General features: G+C 54.5%; 3 protein-coding genes across 4 annotated transcripts in view; 2 read left to right on the top strand and 1 right to left on the bottom strand.

Moving 5' to 3' along the window:
- Positions 1-1,478: 1,478 nt before the first annotated feature.
- PABPN1L (PABPN1 like, cytoplasmic) lies at positions 1,479-5,365 on the top strand. The gene is made up of 8 exons (XM_086469387.1): positions 1,479-1,498; positions 2,079-2,253; positions 2,787-2,895; positions 3,401-3,465; positions 3,965-4,071; positions 4,191-4,278; positions 4,399-4,544; positions 5,326-5,365. Exons 1-8 carry the CDS (start codon positions 1,479-1,481, stop codon positions 5,363-5,365), a joined length of 750 nt encoding a protein of 249 aa, XP_086325513.1.
- A 3,143-nt stretch (positions 5,366-8,508) lies between these two features.
- On the bottom strand, positions 8,509-12,810 carry TRAPPC2L (trafficking protein particle complex subunit 2L). 2 transcript variants are annotated; one of them, XM_086469117.1, is made up of 5 exons: positions 12,773-12,810; positions 10,670-10,842; positions 9,588-9,675; positions 9,392-9,471; positions 8,509-8,716 (listed from the first exon to the last, which is right to left on the bottom strand). In XM_086469117.1, the coding sequence occupies exons 1-5, from the start codon at positions 12,803-12,805 to the stop codon at positions 8,632-8,634; spliced, it is 459 nt and encodes a 152-aa protein (XP_086325243.1). In that variant the 5' UTR covers positions 12,806-12,810; the 3' UTR covers positions 8,509-8,631. The 2 variants fall into 2 exon arrangements, with proteins under 2 accessions (XP_086325243.1, XP_086325244.1); XM_086469118.1 differs by having other exon boundaries at positions 8,509-8,677.
- Positions 12,811-12,934: 124 nt separating this feature from the next.
- The window catches only part of GALNS (galactosamine (N-acetyl)-6-sulfatase), a 46,289-nt gene continuing 38,697 nt past the window's right edge, over positions 12,935-20,526 (top strand). Inside the window, exons 1-4 of the mRNA XM_086469108.1 lie at positions 12,935-13,033; positions 16,565-16,688; positions 17,919-17,993; positions 18,984-19,086. Of these exons, the coding sequence (XP_086325234.1) occupies positions 12,935-13,033; positions 16,565-16,688; positions 17,919-17,993; positions 18,984-19,086 (401 nt within the window). The remainder of the gene's footprint in view (positions 13,034-16,564; positions 16,689-17,918; positions 17,994-18,983; positions 19,087-20,526) is intronic.

The following is a 20,526-nucleotide window of genomic DNA, read 5'->3' as shown; positions in this document are numbered from 1 at the left end:
TGCTGGGTGCTGGCTGCAGCACCAGGCTGCGGGAGGTGGCGGGAGAGACGGGGCTCTCCTCCAGTGCCGAGTGTGGCACTGGGGCCCCATCCCTGGGTCTCTCCAGCTCCTTCCTCGCATTCCCAACCCGAAATCCCAGCTGAAACCAAAGTGCCGCGTCCCAGCAAGGCTGGGCGCCGCGGAGCGGGGGTCCCACACCCGCCTGGGCTTTGCTCCATCACTGCCAGAGCCCCCCACAACTCCCCCGCAGCCTCTCCTCACCCTCCTCCAGGGCCTGCCGGGGTCCCCCCTTTCTCCTCGGGGTGCTCCCCCTGGATCCCAGAGGGTTTGAGGTCGAGGACAAGGTGCTGCCTTGTTCCCAGGTGCCAGGCGCTCTGATGGGGTGTCCCCACCGCGGTGGCAGCCCCGGGGGCTCCTCCGATGCCGTGGCCCCGGAAGGGAGGTGTCGTGCCACCGTCCCCCCTCGCTCACGGCTGTGCGGGCAGCACCGGCTCCCTGGTCCCACGCGGGGTTGAGCCCTGCCCGCGTTACCCTGCCAGCCCTGGGGACAGGGACACGGGGGGGGACACACAGGGATCCCTGGGGGGCTGGAAACCAGCCCTTTCCCCTGCCAGGGCTGGGTGGGCACGGCGGCAGCCTGCCTTGCCCCACCATGGGGGGTTTGGGGGTCAGCCCAGAGAGATGACGTGGTAGGACTTTCCTTCGGCATGCTGTCCCTCCCCCCCCCTTGCTGTTTCCCGCTTTCTCTAAGTGTACTGTATGTTTGACCTGTGAAAGATGTAAACTTCATGATTCAGGTTATGTCTGTTCTTAACTCTGTATCTGTGTAATAAAGACAATTTAATATCAACCGGAGGCTCTGTAGCCTGGGCTTGTGTGGGGTGCCCTCGCCCCCCCCTTCTCCCAGCAGCACCCCATGCCCCCAACCCTGGAGGGGTTCATTATAGCTCTGGGATCGATCGCTGCCCGACGTCCCGCTCTGAGGAGGGGTGTCCTCAGCGGGGGGCATTCAGGGTTGTCCCCAGGGAACCCAAAGGGATCCCCCACCTCCCTGCTGCAGCTGCTGCACCCCCTCGGGGTGCCCCGCTGCTCCCCCTGGGCTGGGGCAGCACCAGAGCTGCCTGCGGTTCCCAGAGCGGGGATGGACAAGAAGGGTCGGGGGGTGGGAAGGGGAGGTCCCCAAACCCGGGGGAGGGGCGGTGCCACGTCCCTGCCTGGCCACACGTGTCGCCCCCGGGTGCACACGTTTGTCTTCTGCCGCCCCCGGGGCTCGAACCCGCGGCCCCGCGGTTACGGCTGGGCAGGGTCGCCTCAACCCGCCCTGCCGGCACGGGGCGGGGCCTGTGGTGCGCCCTGCCCTGATTGGCCGCTGATGTATGAAAGTGGCGCGCCGGCGGGAAGAGGCGCACGTGGTGGCGGGAGATTCGCACGTGGCGCCGCTTCGCTGGTCCCCACCGGCTCCGCGGAGGCAGCGCAGCATGTTCGGGGCCCGGGCGAGGTGAGGCCGGGCCGGGGGAGGTGGGGGGGGGCGGGGGACCCCGGGCCAGGGTTCAGCTCCGTGACAGGCTCCTAGGGCTGGAGTGGGGTCAGCTTCCCACTCGGGGGTGGGAGAGTTTGGCCCTCTGTGGGCTCAAACCAAGAGCCCGGGGCTGGAAGGGGGGGGGGGGGGTTGGCTTTGTTTGGGTGAGGCAGGGCTCCCTGCTGTTCCTTTGTGCAGCCTAGGGGCTCTGCTGCAGGGGGGTGGGTGGGAGGAAGGTCCTGCCTCCTCTTCCCTGCCAGCAGGCTGTATGCTTGCGCCTGTTTTTTTCTTCTTCACCCGAGGGAAGCTGCTCCCAGGGCCCCTCTGCGGCCCCCCTGAGTTGGGAAGTGGCTCAGGATGAAGTTGAGACCTTTCGGTAGGCTGTGCTCCCGCAGTTCTGGGGTCTTGCTGCAAACCTGCCTGCAGCACTGAGAGCAAACTGTTCGTCCTCCTGCTGGAAGCGCCTCTAAAGCCTTTGCCTGGCTGGTGTTCTGCTTTAGGTTCTGTGTTAAATGGCTTTGGGGTTGTTAAATAGCTTTTTGCCTCTGTTTCCGCCCAGTCCTCTCTTCCTGGACACTTCAGGGATCTGGTGGCAGGACCCACAGTCCCTGGCAGCAGTGGAGGCGTCCTGGGATGTCGCAGGGAAGGAGGCTCTGCGGAAGGCTGCAGAGGACGACTCAGACCTGAGCTCCCCGGAGGGGAACAGCACGGAGGAGCTGGCTGTGCCGGACCCGGTGAGTGCCTGGCTGAGTGTGGAATCAATTTTCCTTGTTTCGCTAAGGAAATGGGGAACTTTCTACACCTCTCTTCAAGCGCTTCAAAAAATAAAGAATAAGAATGATCTTGGGCCCCTGATGTTAAAATCCCTGAACTGAGAAGCTGGAAATTGAATTGTCACTCTCCTGCTGCTTAGCTTTCACTGCTGAGACGTCTGCCTGGCTGAGCGGGAGGAAATGGCTCCTGTTTGTCACCTTAAATCTCTGGCTTCCTCCGGCAGCTCTGGGGTTGCTGGGGCACCTCTGTTTCACAAGCAAGCCCAGGAAAGGAAATACTGACTGGGGTTTTTTTTCTCCCCAATGGAGCTGGGAGCTGAACTCCCCTTTTGTGGGACAGGTTGTTGTCCCCAGCAGCCAGCCCACCCTCGTCCCCAGCCTGGGAGGGCACTGCTGGTGGAGGTACCTGCTGTGCAGCTCTGCAACGTCCCAGCCCAGGGTGGGGGTGTCCCTGCCCCGTGTGCTGCTCATGCAAGTCTTGGTGTGGGTTTCAGGAGCTGGAGGCCATCAAAGCCAAAGTGCGGGAGATGGAGAAAGAGGATGAGAGGCTGAAGGAGTTGCAGTTGGAAGCTGAGAGCCGGCTCATCATGAGCTCAGAGGCAGGTACGGGCTGTCCCCGGGTGCTGCTGTCCCCCTCCAGGGACACCTCTGGGGCACAGGGTGGCAATTGGAGCCACAGCACGTGGCTCTGCCTCTGCTGGCAGCCTGGGACTGCGCACGTAAGGTGACAGGGACGGGGTCCTGGGCACAGCATGGTGCTGATGCAGGTTGTATCCACTCTTGTCTCCTCCCTTTGCAGGCCAAGATGCAGTAAATTGCTTTAATTAAATTTAATTCAATTAGGTGGTTGAGTTTAGCACCAACAGCCCCAGTAGAGCAGTCACCCTGTGGAGTGGTGGGGTATTTTTGTGAAGAGAGAGGGGAAGAGGAATGGAGGAGGAGGAGGAGGCAGCAGTGTGGGGATTTGGGTATGCCCAGACGTGACCGGGGACCAAAGAGCTTTGCAGCGGGTCAGCTCGGTGGTGACTGTGCCGGGGGCAGACCTGCATGGACAGACGTCCCTTTGGTTAGAGGGCTCCTGCGACTCCGCCCAACCTTGCCTCCACAGGCCTCTTCCCAAAGACGACCGAGGAGAAGATGGAGGTTGACCAGCGATCCATCTACGTGGGCAACGTAAGTGGGAGACCCCGGAGCAAAGCCACCTTGCTGCTGCTTGCCCAGCAGGATGTATGTCTGAGATCCCTAGCACGGGGGTCCATCTGCCCCCCTCCACCAAAGGCTGGCTGGTCCCATCCCCAAATGCTTCTCCTCTGCCCAGCCCAGCCTGGGAATGTGACTCAGCATCTGCCCCGTGATCCTCAGCCACTTGTAGATCATCTGTTGCAAGTGTCGGCTCCCCAAAATACCCTGCTGGAAGCTGTGGGTCGTGCAGTGTTGCTTGTTCCCTCAAAGTGGGGCGAGCTCTCCCTTGGATTTGGGTTTCCAGGCTGGAGCGTTCAGCTGGAAGGCTCTCCTGAACCTCAGGAGGTGGTGAAGCTGTGGTGGCAAGGTGTGAGTGGGGTCAGCCACGTCCTTTGCCTCCCGTGGTGGTGTGTGAATGCAGACCCACAAGTTGTGTGTGTGTGTGTGGGGGTGTCTGGTGGCACCGGAGGGGTCGGGACTGTTGTTGCAGGTGGATTACGGGGGCACGGCCGAAGAGCTGGAGTCTCACTTCAACAGCTGCGGGCGGATCAACCGGGTGACCATCCTCTGCGACAAGTTCTCGGGGCATCCCAAAGGGTCAGTGCTGTGCCACGGGGGCTGGGGTTGGGGTCCTGAGGGTGCTGACCCTGTGCTCCCCAGCCTTTGGGAGCAGCGGGGGCGTCCCTGGGGCTCTGCTCACCCCGTCCCCTTTGCAGGTACGCCTACATCGAGTTCGAGGAGAAGAGCTCTGTGAAGGCTGCGGTGGAGCTGGACGAGAGCGTGTTCAGAGGCCGCGTCATTAAGGCAGGAGCTGGATGAGACCCCTGGGGTGCTGCATCCATCCCTCCTGGCCCCGCGCCCGTGGGGGGGTTGTGCCAAACTCCGGTACCAGCAGCGCCGGCTGAGCCACCCTTTGCCTTCCAGGTGCTGCCCAAGAGGACCAACATGCCGGGCATCAGCACCACCGACCGTGGGGGCTACCGGGGCCGCTTCCAAGCCCGGGGAGGGCTGGCCCAGCGCGGAGGCTACTACGGAGGGCAGCCCCCAAGGGTGCGAGGGAGGACGTACAGGTGAGCGGGCAGGCGAGGGGGTTTCCTTGGGTGTTTGGGTCAAGAGCCCTGTGGAGCGGAGTGTCCCCGGGGTGGGGATCGCTGCCCCTCGCTCAGCTTCTCCACTTTGCACCTCCCAGCCTGGCGTGGAGGGGAGGATGGAGAAGGGCTCCAGCAGGAGTAACCTCCTGAAGACCTGTGCTACTGCCCGTCGCATGCTGTTAGCCTCACCCCGGTGTCTGGGGGGTTGGCAGGAGCCTGGTGGCTGGTCTGGCTGGGACCCGGGCACCTCGGGGCGGGGGGGGGGACACACAATGAGGTGCCAGGAGTGGAAAGGACCGAAGTGAGCAGCCAGCAGAGCCATCCCCGCTGCTGTCCCGGCATCCCTCGCGTCCCCAGCGCAGGCCTGGAGCTATTCTCCAGCGCACCTCCCGCTGCTCGTGCCTCTGTGAGCTCGCTGCGGATTAGCTTCAACGCTGCCCCTGCGGCGCTGCGGGAGGAAGAGGAGGAGAGCTTCGGGGGTGGAAGAAAACACCTGGAAACCTGCTGCTGTCCCCCTGTCCCTGCAGGGATTTTGGGGGTGGTGGGCGGGTGTCACACTCCCAGCCTGACTGGTCCCAGAGCTGCGCCTGGCTTTGGGGCTCCCCTGTGTTTCGGGGGTGCAGTGTAGGTTAGGTGGGGCAGAAGGGTGAATCCCAGCTCTAGGAGGGGCGGAGGAGCAGGCAGCTGGGTTTTGGCACAGCGGATGTCTCAGCTGAGCAGCGCCCAAGTGCTCTAAGATGCTGGTTTTGTTCTCGTTTAGGGGTCGGGCAAGGCTGCTGCCTTGGTATTTTCCGTACTAGAAAGGACTGGACTGCCTCGGTGATGCCGACGGGACTGAAATGAGGAGATGGGATTGGAGAGATTAAAAAAATATGCCGACCCAAGCCAAAAAAAAAAAAAAGATTAATTTTAAAAATGCCATCTGCCTGGCCACGAGGATTACTGGTGAGGCAGCTGCGTGCTGGGCTGCGGGAGGGAGGACTGGATCCGCTCCACCCCGCACGTCGGCCGGATTCCTGCCAGCATCCCAGGAGGGGCTCACCTTCGCTTCGCGTAGGGGGTTGTGTTTTCATCGGGAACAGGCTCATTCCGGAGAACACCGTGTCCTGGGAAGGGAAGAGCTTTCCCAGGCCATCGGGCTCATCCTCATCCCATGGAAAAGGGCTGTCCTGGAGGGTTTGGGTTGTCCAAATGCCCTCCACGCCACCGCGAGGGCGGACCTGAAGCTCCCTCAGCTTTGTCAGACTTTCCTACAAGAGCTGGATGCTGCTTTCTCTCGCCCGTAAGAAGATACTAAAGACCTTTCCAAAGACTGTTTTCTTCTTTGAATCAGTGGAGGAAAAGTCCTGGGTGGCAGCTCGAGATCTGGCTGCTGGGGAGCTTTTCCTTCATCAGCCTTGTGGATTTCTGACCTTGCTCTTGGGGAGAGGATGGAGCCTAACGATGGGGTTTGGGTCTGGTTTTTAGCTCGCCGCTGTTGCTGTACACCTAAGGGAGGGGGGGGAAAAGCATCCCTTGCTGTTTCTCTGTAAGCCTCTGTATCTCTGTGGTGGTTAAACAAGACCTGGGTGTCACAAAACCCTTCTCCCCCTTTTAGTTCAGAAGTCAACCACCTCCTCGTGCCCCCTCCTGCTTTGATTCCAAAGCTACAGCAATCAAAGGTGCTGCTAACGCATCATTTTACTTTATTTCTAGCAGTAGCAGCGTTACAAAATCACCTCCACTGCTGCAAATTTGGTCTGATCCTCCTCTTTACTCCCGCCACCGTTCCTGCTCCAGATCTCCGTTTGGGGACGGCGTGAGTCCGGCTGAACCAAAGGGTCAGGACCGAAGCGCACCACAGGAGCTGCGGGGGGGGGGGGGGGGGAACAAGCGCTGCCGGGCACTTCCCCTTGCTGCTGATCTCGTGTTTGAGTTCTGAAACGGCTCATTTTTAAAGGGAAAAACCTTTGTGTCGAGAGAGGCGGGCTGGGAACACCAGCAGACAGTGGTAGTGTGGGAAGTTCTGCACTGGAAATCAGTTTTATTACGTAATCCTCGCGCTAATCTTCCGGGATCCTTGGTTAGGATTCCTCTAACCCAGATGCAACAGATGCGACTGACTCCTAAAGCAGCTTTTCACAGCTCAGGGGGCATTGCCAGGCTAAAAATCCCACTGATTTTTTTTCCCCCCCCTTAAGATATCAAGATTTTTTTAAAGCTTGGTGCCTTAACTCTTCATGTTGTGTTGATTTTGCACTTTGCCCAGTGTGGACTGTGCTGGGACTGGCCTTGGTCCCACCTACCCTTAAGCTTGGACTATAAAACTGCCTTTTTCTAGGGCTTTAACCTTTCCGTTTAGTCGTTTCGTACATTTTTGTGGCTTAATTTTTAACAAAGGCTATTTCTGAGGTGTTTGGACTGTCTTGTGGGAGAGGAAATGCTGAGTGCCTGTCTCGGAGTGAAAAAGAGTGAAGGCTTTTATACAAAAATATTTTGGAATAGCAGCGTACAGCTGTGCCTTGTTGAGATGGTGGGAGAGGCTGGAAAACTTTCATCTCCCGTTATTTGACAGGTGGTTTTTGCTTCAAATGTATTTCAGTTCTGTTTGAGAAGGTATTGTAAGTGTCCCTTATTTTTAAAATAAATGATCCTGCTGTGTGAACTCCACCTGCAGCGAGACCGTGCTGGCTGCCAGCTGACACCCTGCGCCGACCTGGCTTTCACCAGGCTGCTTGTATCCTTTGGAGCTGTGTGTGAGGGGTTCTTGGGGGTTTTTTTTTGTATTTTTAGCTAGGGTTTCTGCATTTTTTAACTGATTAGGTGCTTGAAGGGCAGCCTGCTGTGTGTGGGGCAGGGAAGACTTGGAGTAGAGGAGTGTGAAAAGCACCGAGTAGCTGCTCAGCGCCTGCCTGCGTTCCCGCTGCTGAACTCGCCTGGCGTGCTGCACGAGAAGCTGGGATGCTTTTCTAGTCCAGTTTGGGGTTCTTCCCTCTATAAATACCTGCTATTGATTTGGGCAGTCTTTAATTAGACCAGCAGGGAGCTGCAGGGGGAGGAGATGCTAATAGAGATTAGTTTGGGATGAGCCAGGCAGCTGTGCAATCCCCAGGTCTTAATCTCCTGGTGTGGATTTAACCCAGCTGCACTACCTGTGCCCCCTGACCTGGGCTAGAAACCGCTGTCAAGTGTGCCTGGCCTGGCCGAGTGGGGTGCAAAGGGGTAACAGGAGGGGTTACCCGACGTGAGTCACCCCGAGATCTTCCCCAGGAAGGCAAGGAGAGCACAGGGCTGGATGGGGTTCGAGGTGGTGCGGGGAGAGCAGCGGGTTGCTGCCTGCCAGAGCTTTCTCGAGTCCATGATCAGTGGCTGGGCTCGTAGAGGAAATCTTCAGCCTTTGGCTGACTTGCAGAGTTTTCTCTTTCCAAGAACGGATGGAGTAAGTGGGTGCAGCTCCGCTCCCCGCTGAGGCATAAAGGAGCCCACGTAGGTCTGAGCGAAGCATTGGTGGTGCTGGTCCTGTCAGAATGAAGGCGCCGAGCCGCTCAGAAGGGGGCTGGCCGAGGATTGCTGGTGCTGCTGTGCTCCTCCTGCTTGGGAGGAACTGCTCTGAAGCCACCAGGGCTTCTGAGGAGCCGGGGTCACCCTCTGTGCATCCCAGCTGAGGGAAATCTAGGCTGACCCTCATAATAATCTCTTGGCTGTCTCTCGTGCAGCTGGGCTTGCTCTAATCACAAGCACAGCGGGGGAACTGCTGTTTTGACACAAAGCCCCATTCCTACAGCAACATCTGAGCTGCACAGAGGCCCAGCTGCACGCATTCCTGTAGGGGAGAAACCTCCCCACAGCTGACCTTCCTGAGGAAGAGCCTGCTCTCACACGTTCCCTGAGGGCACAGAGCTGCACAGGGGCTTCTGTGCTATACTGGGGTTTGCTGGAGTAGCAACGCAGGCAGCCCTTGCAGGTGACAAGTTTATTTTGCACGGAATAAACTTAAAATATTACACAGAATGAAGACAATATATACATCGCTTTGCAGGCACCCTCCTGTACCCAGGGGCTGTTCTCCACCCTCAGAGGGGAAGCTTCAGCAGACCTGCATCATCATGGAGTTCACCATGTTATCAAAAGCCCTAGAGAAGGAAATGAAGGTGGAATATGAAAGGAAGCAGCTGGTTCTGCCCAGCAGATCCTCTGGGACAAACCCAACAGCTAACAATGCCTCTGACCCGCTAACACCCTGGCTCTCCCTAAGTTGGGGGCTCATTTTACTCTCTCTAGCCTGCTCCAGGGAGTAAGTAATGCCTTTGAGCTGAAGTCAGGACAGGTCTCATCCTGGCTCAGCAAAGTGTAAAAGCTGCTGTTCTGGCCTAGGCAATAGAAGCTCCTGACACCATTCAAATTCCCTGAGATTACAGGGGAGAAATGGAGGAGAGCTGGCCTGCACGGGTGAGGAATGGCACATGCTGGAGGCCCACCTCTCCTTAGCCAAGGATAAGCCCTGGACAAGTCCATGCTTTACCCTGCTCTACTTACCTACGTCTATTTTTGTATTTACCTATGAAACAGGTAATTTTCCTCCCCAGTAAATTAATTTTCTTGGGATAACGTTTCTAACACCCATTCTGAGGCGGGAGTGAGAGTTTGACGTGACTTCTCATGAGCCTCCCAGTTCTCCGTTAGGCAGGAAGGGCCCAAAGACAACACAGCTGTTCTCCATTTGGGCAGCGGGAGCATGCACCTCTGAACTGGTCAACTGCAGGGGTTATGCTCCGGGGCCTGTTCCATCACAGCTACGCTGCCAGTTCCAGAAAGATGACAAAGATCAGCGCAGTCAGCCCGCTTACCTGGAATGGATACGGTCCCCAGGGTTATAAAAAGGGTTACACATGATGTCCGTGTATGAATTATGCAGCTTTCGGAACATCTGAAAAGGGATTGTAGCTTCATTAATTTTTTTTTTTACTTCTCAGCGCTTTATGAATAAGGGGAAGTAGCAAAAACACTGATGGGGCAAGTTGTGCTCTGATTTCCTGCACTTACGCTGCGGATCTCATTGTCCCGAAGTGCTGTGTTGGAAGAATCCACCACCATCACAAACTTCACCTTCGAGTTTGTCACGTAGCCGTAGCTGCGCAGCTGTTAAGGCTTCTGCCACGCCAGAGCCTGGCCGAGCGGCTCAACCAAGCCTGGAACACGCTCCAAGAAAGGAGCTGAGAGGAAATGTGATGTTCTTGCTGTGCCCAGCCCCAAACCAGGACTAGATGAGGTCAGCAAGACACTCGACTGCAGGAGCCGTATCCCCTTTCTCCCTGACTTCTGCCACCTTTGGGACTCCAGGTCAAGCTTGTTCCTGTGCTGGCCTTGCCATTTCAGAAGCAGCCTCCTACTAGCTGTTGTGGTGAGGGCTTCTCTCTTCTTAAGAACCATTTTAATGATACACCCACCTTATTTATTCTTACTTGGGAGATTCTTATTTGGGAGACGACAATCAGAGACCTGGAGATCTAGTATCAGCCAGGGTGACTGACCTGAGACTTCAAAAATGAACAACCAGTTTCTGAAAACCCAGAAATCGGGTGTGCTGAGAACTTCCATCTGTGGGATTCAGAGGAAAAAAAAAAAAAAACCAAAGGAAGGTCAAAAGATCAACTTGGTGACCTAAAAACGTGGGGGAAGCTCTGGCTGTGGAGTACAGATTTTAGAGACATCAGACTGGGATTTAGGTACTTGACCAGAGACACCTTCATACTCCTGCTACTGGTGTTATTAAGGGTTTAAGCTTTGTTCTGGTCACAGTCAACTGTTTTAGCTAAGCAGGGACTAAAGCACCCAGTCTATGAACGTCTCGCTGCACCAGAGACTCTTCACGTGTTGCACTCCCTCATGGAGGCTAAAGGTACGTTTTTCCACCACCTGGCTGGGCAACGAAGCAGCTGCTGAACTGCCCAAGGCACCAAACTCAAACCTCTACGTGACAAAGTGGTCAGGAAACCAGCCTGTATATTTTCTGCTGATGTCTTTAACACAGCACCAAGTAGGAAGAGAGGTTTCCCACACGGAGCCCCTCGCAAGAAAGACCCTGCAAACACCTAAGGGCACGGCAAAAGGCATCAGAAAGATACACCTTGTAGTCTTCAGTGGGGTAGAGGAGCCCTAGGTACAGTTCCCTCTGATCCACCAGAGCCTTGCCCATCGCAGAGATCTTCTCATCCACGACGTCGAGGGAAGTGTGCACGGTGTAGTGGAACTTGAGCTCGTTTTCGGTCGGAACGCTCCGGATGTAGAGGGGATAGTTCTGAGGAGGAGAAGAAATGACACTATTAAGGTTGCACTGTGGGGACTGACAGAGCCTGCCTGTACCGTTATCCTCGTGCAACAGGAATAGTTTTAGTTGTGATAATTTTAACAGAAGCTCGAACTTAACAAGGGGCTGATTCCTCCCAGTTCCAACTGCGGTCAGCAGGAGCAGAGATGGAGGTACACGGGACCAGAGCATTCAGTATAGAAAGAGTCTTCAATCAGCGAGGAGCATATGTAACAAAAAAAATGTCTTATGTTCACTGAGCTTTGTTGAAATACATCCTGAAATGAGATAACAGCTTTGGCTGAATGAAGATCTTTCTGCTGAGGGACTTCAGGGGCCTTCAGAAGATATCCACTCTGATAGATTAAATAATTAATGCCCATGAAAATACAGGAAAACTGTGTTTATAACAGTCTCAGCTCTATTTCATGACATCCGCTAAAGAAAAAAGCTATGGCTTCTCTTAGATCTTATCATGTCCAATGAACCTATTTTAACCATTTTATGTTCACAGCATCAGCCCCCCCCTTTACACCCCGCAGCACTTGGGGAGCAGGTCTGTCTCCAGACACCGCTGGCAGAAGAATCATTTGCACGTGCACTGCACGAGGCTCGGGTCTTTCCACTGCTTGACTTGTCCCCTTGCCCCAGCAGAGCCTCCCTCCAGCTCTGTCCGAGGAAAACACCTCCCCTCGCCTGGCAGCAGGTCAGCAGGACACCGCGGGGCACCCTAGCCCTGTCCCTGCGCTGGCTGCCCCAGCTCCCCCTGCCCTGGTCCCAGCCAGCTTCAGCTTCCAGTGTCTGCCCCACTCTCCCCATATCTGCTAAGGCTCTCCCCTGCGATCCTCATCCCCATTCAGGCCCGGTCCCCTCGCCCCTACCCCACAACCTCACGCGGCCCCACAGCCCCAGTCCTGCTCCCCTCCTCAGGCCCCACAGCCTGCGACCCAGCCCTGCTCAGGCCCCACAACCTCACCTGCCCCTACTGCCCTGCTCAGGACCCCCAACTGGAGACCCTGCACTGCTCCCTTCGCCCTTCCTCCACATCCTCACCCAGACCCACAGCCCCAGTCCTGCTCCCCTCCTCACTCCTGCTCAAGCCCCACAACCTCGGCCCCAGTCCTGATCCCCTCATCCCTGCTCAGGTCCCACAACCTGAGACCCAGCCCTGCTTCCCTCAGTCCCCCTCAGGCCCCACAACCTGAGGCCCAGCTCTGCTCCCCTCAGGCCCCACAGCTCCACTTGCCCCCTTCAGGCCCCACAACCTGAGGCCCAGCCCTGCCCCCCTCAGCTCCACCTGCCCCCCCCCCCCCCCCTCAGGCCCCACAACCTGAGGCCCAGCCCTGACCCCCCCAGCTCCACCTTCCCCCCCCGCCCCCCTCAGGCCCCACAGCCGGAGGCCCAGCCCTGACCCCCCCAGCTCCACCTGCCCCCCCCCGCCCCCCTCAGGCCCCACAGCTCCACTTGCCCCTCTGCCCCCCTCAGGCCCCACAACCTGAGGCCCAGCCCTGCTCCCCTCAGGCCCCACAGCTCCACCTGACCCCCTGCCCCCTTCAGGCCCCACAACCTGAGGCCCAGCCCTGACCCCCCCAGCTCCACCTGCCCCCCCCGCCCCCCTCAGGCCCCACAACGTGAGGCCCAGCTCCGCTCCCTTCAGGCCCCCTAGCTCCACCTGACCCCCCTGCCTCCCTCAGGCCCCACAACCTGAGGCCCAGCCCTGACCCGCCCAGCTCCACCTGACCTCCCCCCCCGCCCCCCTCAGGCCCCACAACCTGAGGCCCAGCCCTGCCCCCCTCAGCTCCACCTGACCCCCGCCCCCCTCAGGCCCCACAACCTGAGGCCCAGCCCTGCCCCCCTCAGCTCCACCTGCCCCCCCCCGCCCCCCTCAGGCCCCACAACCCGAGGCTCACCCCCGCCCCACCTCCTTGGCGATCACAGCGATGCACACCGCCATCTTGTCCCCGCCTCCGCCGTCCCCCTCCCCTCCCGCCCTCCCCGGCCCCGCCCCTCGCCGCGCGTCACGTGAGGCGAGGGCGGGCGGCGCTCACGTGACGCGCGGCGGGCGCGCGGGGCGCCGGTTGCCATGGCGAGGGCGGTGCTGGTCCCCCTCGGCCTGTGCTGGGCCTTGGGCCCCGCCGCGGCCTTCGCGGCGCCCAACATCCTCCTCCTCCTCATGGACGACGTGAGTGGGGCTGGGGGGGAGTCCCCGGGGGGGTGTGACACTCGTCACTGGGCGACAGGGGCTTGTGTCACTGCGAGGGGGTCACTTGGCGGGGGGGGGGGGGGGGGGGAAGGTGTGACACTGAGGGGGGCGTTGGAGTGGAGGGAAGGGAGGTTGGTCACCGGGGTGGGGGGGCCTGTTTGTGACCAAGAAGGGGGCTAGGGACCTGTCCCCAGAGGGGCGCTTGGGTTCTTGGGCAGGGGTCAGTGTGGCTGAGGGAAACTGGGGCCTCGGCTCCGTAGGGTGCTTGTTACGGGGGGGGGGGGGGCTTGTCGTCAGGGTGAGCGCAAGGCCCTCGTGCTGAGGTGGGGTCCTGGGGCTGGTGGAGGGGTTCCCGTGGTGGCCTGCTATCGCCCAGGCCCTGGCAATGGGTGCTTGGTGCAGCATGGTTTGGGTGCCAGCGCCTTGCGGGCTGGGCTGCCGGGATAAACGCTCTGCTGGTGGCTGGGAGATGTGTTTGTGGTGGGCGCACGGCACGGCAGAGGTGCTGTGGTGGTGGTCCCCAAGCTCTCGGGAGCATCGTGGTATGTGGGCTGGGTCCAAAGCTCTACCGGTGCTGAGGCAGAGGCCTTTAAATAGAGGTTTCATCGAGCTGGCTCCCCGTGAGCCTTATCCAGCAAATTACTTTGGTTTTGGTTTTGGTTTTGTTTTGACCATCCTAAGTGCACATCAAGGGCTGTTTTGGGGCCTGGTAAGACTTGTGTTTTGAGAGCGTGTCTTGAGCATTTATTTGCTTCTTTGTGCTCCCTTGAGCTCTGCCTGCTGCGGAGGAGAGTTCTTCCTGATGTGCACAGTCCCCACTAGGTCACAGTTTCCAGGTTCAGGCTTCATCCCTTCCAGGCGGTGTGGCCTCTGCCTTCAGCCCTGGGCGACATTGTTTGCCTTTGTCAGTGGGATAGCACGTGAACGGGGTCTGGACCGTGATTCACGGTCAGAGGTCTCCAGCCCAGCGATTCAGGCGCAGCTCACGGGTCAATGTGATGATCTGGAAAAGTTTGAAATAAGTAGGAATAATTGAATAAGTTTGTAAGTATTTCCTCTGCAAGCTGACAGGCTCAGTTGCTTTCTTTCTTGAGTCCTTGCCAAATCTTGTGTAAAAAATGGTGAAAAATTGAAAGGCGGGCGTGTCCCTGCCCTGCCTCTCCTTCAGGGCAGAGCTGCCCTAGGTGACCTGGGCTGGAGGCACTGCACACAAACCTCTCGTTATTCCTCGTGTGTGGATGTCCCACTGGAAACAAGTGAGACTTCTCAGATCTAGAAAGTCCAGCCCACATGCAAGCCTTTTGGAATTGGTGCTTGCACACCTACATACCTTCTCTGGAAGTCTAATCACCTTATGTGTTAGTCCCTTCATGACTGAGCAATTAACTCCAAAGTCCTTGGCAAAGGATTCCACCGGCTTGTCAATGCTGAAAAACAGGGTGTCTTTTCAAACCTTGACAGAGTCATTCCAAGGTTAAGGCTTGGTTTGTAGCCTACAAAAAATAATTGTGACAATATCTTCTGATACCACCAGCGATGGATGTAGCTGTAGTAGCACAGATTGAGGTGCATCTACAAGTGTAAACAAAGAAGCTCCAACACGTTTCAGGAAAAGTTTTAAAAACCCAAACTTGCCTCCTGAAGCACTAAACAAAGAGAAAATTCCATTAATTTTCACTCTCTGAACTAAAAAAAAAAAAAAAAGGCAATAAATCATGGAAGAGCAGAAATAATCACAGATTTGTTTCCCGCTAAAAGTCTTTTCACTTTTGCTCCCTGTAGTGGTCTTAGCCATGTGGGTAAGGAAATATATTCATTCCCAGCATGTTCAAGGTGCTGCCATCTTCCTGTTTCGCTTCTCTTCTGGTACTATCGTGTCATCTTTCAGGTGTGTTTGTGGTAGAAATGCACTGGGTGCCAGTTTAAGCTACTGGAAAAGCTAATGAGGCCCACCCTCATGTGACTCGAAGGGTGGGCAAGCTCTTATCGCCTGTTTGGCTCCGTTCTGCCATTTCAACTTGTTTTCACAGTGTTTCTGCACTCCTGTACAAGATAATTACCTTGTAAGCCCAGTTTTTCTGGGCAGCAGAGCCTCTGGCAGTCCATCTCAATTTTCCATGCAGGAATATTCCCCCCCCAAGCTGGCATTTGTCATTTTCAAGATGAAAGCTCCTTGGGACAGTGATTATCCCTCTCTAGAAGCGTTGGTACAACATGAGACATGATGAGGCACAGATCCTGACTGGAGCTTCTGCGAACTACTTACTTATTTAATATGCTCTTCATTAAAAATACATCTCCGTGGTCTTTTTCCTTTGATCCTTCGATAACTTGTGTGACTTTGTCACTTTGTGTGAATTAGAGCAACGTGAAGCTCTTTTTTTTTCTTTCTTCCTTGAGGATAAAGATACTGAAGAATGAAGAACTCAGGGGTGATCCTGTTGAATCCACTTAAATTCCACACCCTAGCGTTAGGCACTACCATTTAATTGCTCCTCATCCAAACCTCAACAGCCGGCTCTGCGCCTCTCCAGCCGCGTTCTCTGCCGAGCTGCGCCGCTGCAGTGTAAACGTTTGCCTCTCAAACGGGACCAGACAGATGGTTTTATAAGACCTCGATACCTTCCGCCCTCCCTATCAGTTGCTCACCTGATAGGCATCTGTATTAAAGAAAGCTATTGCCTTTTTTACAGCATAATATAAGCTCTAGCAACCGTGGTGCCTAATTGCTCATTAAGTTGTTCCCTTCTAGAACCTTCTGGTTTAAGTCACTCGCTTTTATTTGTGTTATTACCCGTAATAGTCTTCAGCAATGAACGCAGACGATGTACTGGCAATTTGATGGGTCTCCTGGCTGTGCGACCCCTCTGAATTAGGAGGAAGACACAGGGTGAAACTGCTGTCTCGCAAATAAGCAGAGTGACATATGATGCCTCTGGCAGGTTTGTCTCCAGAGCTTGCTTTTAAAATAAACACTCTCTCTCTTTCCCTGCAGCAATGCTTTTTTTTTCCCAACCTTTTCCTTGCATTTCTAGGTACGTGTACCCAGGGGGATAGATAGGCCGAGCAGGCTGCGGTGGAGTCCGACACAAAGACACGTAGCCAGGGGTTGAAGGGTCAGACTTTGTGGGTGTACAACCCTGAGCATACCGTGTGTAACTCCCTTTTCCTCCCCGGTACGCGTGCGCTTGCCAGTCTTCAGGCACTCGAGGAAGGGTGAAGCCCTTAGGGTTCTGCTCCAAGTGGTTTAACGCCGGTGAGCAAGTTGTTTAATCTCACGTGTGCCTCAGTTTCCCGTTCACCAGTGAAAAGGGTGACAGTTCCCTGCTTCACAGGGATGGGGAAGATCATTTTTGTCCCGTTGGTGAGGTAGTGCCCGAGCAGGGAGGTGAGCGCTGTGAAGACGTAGGAGCGAAGGGAGGCGGTAAAGGGGTTATGGAGGCCTGGAAGCATCGTCGTTGTGGAAGTGTAAAAGTTCTTTTACACCTTTCGGTGTGTTCTTTTTTACAGATGGGTTGGGGTGATTTGGGAGCTTTTGGAGAGCCTTCTAAGGAAACGCCTAACTTAGACCAGATGGCTTCAGAAGGGATGCTTTTCCTGGATTTTTATACTGCCAGCCCCCTCTGTTCTCCATGTAAGTAAACTCGAGTTTCCAACTAGCATATAATCATGCCACCTTCTGAGAAGTTTGGGACGTTGGCCAGCGTCTGACGTGGACTAGCAACCGAACCAGCCATTACCCTCAGGGCAGAGTTTGGATTTGGTGCTTTGATCTCGCATTTTGCTCCCTCTTTATTTATGTTTTGATTGGAAACCCTGCAATCTTCTCTTCATACAGAGCGCTGTTCTAGTGACCCAATCAGTCCAGCTAAAGGATTTTTTACAACATTACGGTTTAGTATGCTAGCCTCGGTCGTTGCATTTTTTTCATCTTTTGTATTTTGGGATAAACAGGCAAAGCGGTGTCTGAATTGTTGCTGGACGTAGTTTGTACGCAGTTTGTCCGATTCAACGGGCTTTGGCGAGACTTTCACGCGAGGAATCGGAGCAGGTTGTGTCCTGGTTTTGCCTTGCAAGGTTCTTGGGGAAGGGACAAGAGATTAAAGAAACGTTTGGGTCTGGGAGACACAGATATCTTTACCATTATTGGTTTTTTTTCTGTGGAGTGTTGGGTTTTTTCCCTCTTTTTTTTCCTCGAAGCTCATTGACAGCCAAGGACTGAAACAAAAATGAGGAAGAGGGGCTTTCTATTTGGGCTTTTGTTTAGGATCTAATTTGTCAGCGTGCTGATGACATCCTTGCTGAGAAATGGCATTTAAAACAAGCTGAAGTCCTGCTAAGTCCAGTGGTGGTGCTGCATATGCTTAAACATCTGTTTAAATGTTCCCTGCAGTCAGGACGTGACTTTTCTTGTCAAAGCTGGACGGCTCTTTCTTCACCAGTGCATGACTTTTGTTCGGGCAAGCTTGGAAACTTAACCTTAAGCATGTAGTCAGTTTGTGTTAGGATTTCCTCTTAAATATATACGTCATGTACTCCTAATTCCTGGGAGAGAAGGGCTGCTGCGACATTGACTATTGAAAGTAATTGCTCTTCAGCAGTGGGTAATTTAATAGAGGGGCCAAATTTCAGTCAGGTTTGTCCTGGAATAACTCACATGATGTCGTGTCAGAACGTGGCTGTCTCTGTGGCTCACTGGAGAGGGGAGCTGCTGCCTGTTCTCGTGTGAGTGATCTGAGTAGCTGGCTGTGGCAAAAGGACGCTGCCATGCTTCAGCCAGCGTGCTGTCCTCAGCCTTAATACAAGAATATGGATATTAAGCAGAGGATGCGTGTAAAATAAAGCGTTTTTTTGTTGTTTGCAGCAAGGGCAGCGCTGTTGACGGGCCGTCTCCCGGTGAGGAATGGTTTTTACACCACGAATGCACATGCCAGAAACGGTATGGGCTTCTTTCCTGATTCGCCTTCCTCTCTTGATTTCCCTCTGTGCTTTGTAGGAAGTTTTGCTTTGAACAAAGGCTTGGCTCAGGGATCTTCCCCTGTGGATCTTCCAGAGTGGCACAAAAAGATTACCATGTTAACTGCTGGTAATAAGCGTGAAATTTATTGCTTCCTCCTCATCAAGCAGAAAACCTCCTCAAATTGAGAGACATAAACAAGGCTGGTTGATCCATTTGCTTCTGCTGGCTGAGAAGTGTTTCCTCTGGGTGTCTGCTGAGGGAAAGTCACGTGGGGTGTACGTTAACGCCCAGAGTAGAGAACAAGCTGCTCACAGTCTTACTCAGCAGCCAGTTTTCTAACCCTTTCAGCAGTTTTATAGCCCTGCTGCGCCCGTGGTGCTTCCAGGGCAGATTACCAGTTCGTAACGTCCCTGGGTTGGTTTTGGTTCCCGTCCTTGGTTCCAGCGTGACAGATGCCACGTGCTTGGGCGAGAATCAGCAGCTACGTACTGGTTCACGCTGTGTGTCCGCCAGCGTGCTGGGCTACCTCTGTCCTAACCAAAGTCACACCTTAGAGCGTCAGGGTCTGGAGAACTGTGCACTGAGAGAGATGGATGATTTCTTTCAGCTCTTGCAGTCTGAGCAAGTTCATCGATTATTTGATTTAGGAAAAAAAATGCCTTCTCTTTAGAAAATATAAAGTGAATTTGCAAGAGTAAAGGTAACTCCAGTGCACACTAAAGCACTTGCTTTCTTGATGAACCCCCCTTTCAAGGGTCTCGCCTGCCTTCTGTAGTGGCAGCCCCGTTTGTCATTGGCCGTGGTGTGCAAGCGGGTGGAGATCTCCCTTTGATCTCTCTGAATCAGTTTGTTCCCTTCATCTCGTGGCCTGGGAGGACCAGTAACAGTATCTCTAATGATGGGTAGCCGTGAGCTGTTTGCTTTAATATTTGAAAGCGTCAGCAAGATGTTTTTGTTTGTTCCACGCAGCATACACACCACAGGATATAGTAGGAGGAATCCCTGATTCTGAATTACTGCTTCCCGAGTTGCTGAAGAAAGCTGGCTATGTTAATAAGATCGTTGGCAAATGGTAAACTTATTTTAAGATCTCTTGCTTTGAGATTTCCGTTTGTGTGTGTGTATGTGTTGTGAAGGAGCAGCAGAACAACCAGAACTGCAGGAAGGAAACCGGTTTGAAGCTCAGATGCCCGACTTCTGAAATCTGTGGTGATCTTCCTCCCTGCTGTGATCAATTTTTGAATTGAGTGTTACCGTTGCAAGTACAGACCTGTATCTTCATACAAATTGTTGAAGGGGTTTTGATGTGTGTGTATATATATATATATTTATAAACACTTCCACGCTTCTGTGCTTTCAGCCATGTATCACACAGTTTAATCAAAAACCACCAAGATGTTCTGTTGGAACGTGCCTTGAGCACCTACGTGCTCTTTATCTTTGGCCCCTGCTATATGCTGGGATTTTTTTTTGTTAACAGAGTAGAGTAAATTGTGAAAGCTGCTTTTTGGGGAGGTAGAAACGTGTGGTATAGAACTAGAGATGCAGACATCTCCGGGACTACAGTGAAGATTGTTCATCGAGTGTAGAAGGTAAGGGTGGACAGGAATAGGCTTGATCAGGATGGTTGGTACCAGGTGTTTTAGAAGACCCAGAGGGCTGATCCAGTACTCTGTGAATATTGTCCTTTGTCTTTATGGACTTTCACGGCAGTCCAGTATAACCTTTGTAGAGGGGACAGAAGAAATTCTAAAAACCAGCATTTTGTGATGTCTGCAAAGAATCGGAAGGGAAAAGCCCGGAAGATACTCAGCTCAAACAAGCACGGTGGAATTACCAGTGTAACAGTTGAAACTGGTGCGTTTGTAACATTGGAATTTCAAATGCGCTTGTGGGCTGTAATGGAATCCCGTGGGGTCTGGGGATCTCTGAACAGTTGATTCACAGTTTGGAACAGTGCTGTAATAAATAAATGCATAAGGAGCAGCTTCAGAACTGCACAGACACCAGAGGAGTGCTGCTTGGTTAGCGGAGTAATTGTTAATGAAGAGACTTCGGACAGGAGTAGCAGCGGGGGGGGGGGGGAAACCTGTTTGGGAAAATACTGGGATACAATTTATTTAACATTTCATTAACAACTTAGAGAAGAGCGAGTTTGAGCTGTGGTCGGATTCACCGGTGCTGCTGAAATTGGAAGGAAAGCAAACTAACCCAAGACAGTGAATTATTTATTACCCCAAATCCAAACAGCAGAGTGGCCGTGAAGAATCGGATCAGCGGGCTGAATGCAATAAGATGCAGTTCAGTGCTAATAAATGTAAATTCATACACCCAGGGAAAAGAAATAAACAACGCCGATACAGATTGGTTCCAGGCAATTATTTGGAAACCAGTAAATCTGGAAGGGGCTGCAGCTGCTAGCAGGAAGCAGACGGAATCTGGATGTGCCATGCCCTGTCGTCGTGCACCCGAGGGCTGTTAGCCCAGGCGGGACTAGGGAGTGGGGCTGTCG

The sequence above is a fragment of the Leptosomus discolor genome, chromosome 8, assembly GCF_034619465.1.
Source record: "Leptosomus discolor isolate bLepDis1 chromosome 8, bLepDis1.hap2, whole genome shotgun sequence".
In the NCBI taxonomy this organism is placed as follows: domain Eukaryota; kingdom Metazoa; phylum Chordata; class Aves; order Leptosomiformes; family Leptosomidae; genus Leptosomus; species Leptosomus discolor.
Note: the sequence above shows the minus strand (reverse complement) of the source record. Positions and strands in the feature narration are given on the sequence as shown.

What these genes read in the sequence shown, in the direction of transcription:
- TRAPPC2L (XM_086469117.1), bottom strand. Translation starts at nt 12,805, where the DNA reads ATGGCGGTGTGCATCGCTGTGATCGCCAAGGAG. An exon ending in TCGCTGTGATCGCCAAGGAG is followed by an intron (nt 10,843 to 12,772) that starts GTGGGGCGGGGG and finishes TCTCCTCCTCAG; the next exon opens with AACTATCCCCTCTACATCCG. An exon ending in GGGACAATGAGATCCGCAGC is followed by an intron (nt 9,472 to 9,587) that starts GTAAGTGCAGGA and finishes ATCCCTTTTCAG; the next exon opens with ATGTTCCGAAAGCTGCATAA.
- PABPN1L (XM_086469387.1), top strand. Translation starts at nt 1,479, where the DNA reads ATGTTCGGGGCCCGGGCGAG. An exon ending in GATCCATCTACGTGGGCAAC is followed by an intron (nt 3,466 to 3,964) that starts GTAAGTGGGAGA and finishes CTGTTGTTGCAG; the next exon opens with GTGGATTACGGGGGCACGGC. An exon ending in GTGCGAGGGAGGACGTACAG is followed by an intron (nt 4,545 to 5,325) that starts GTGAGCGGGCAG and finishes GTTCTCGTTTAG; the next exon opens with GGGTCGGGCAAGGCTGCTGC.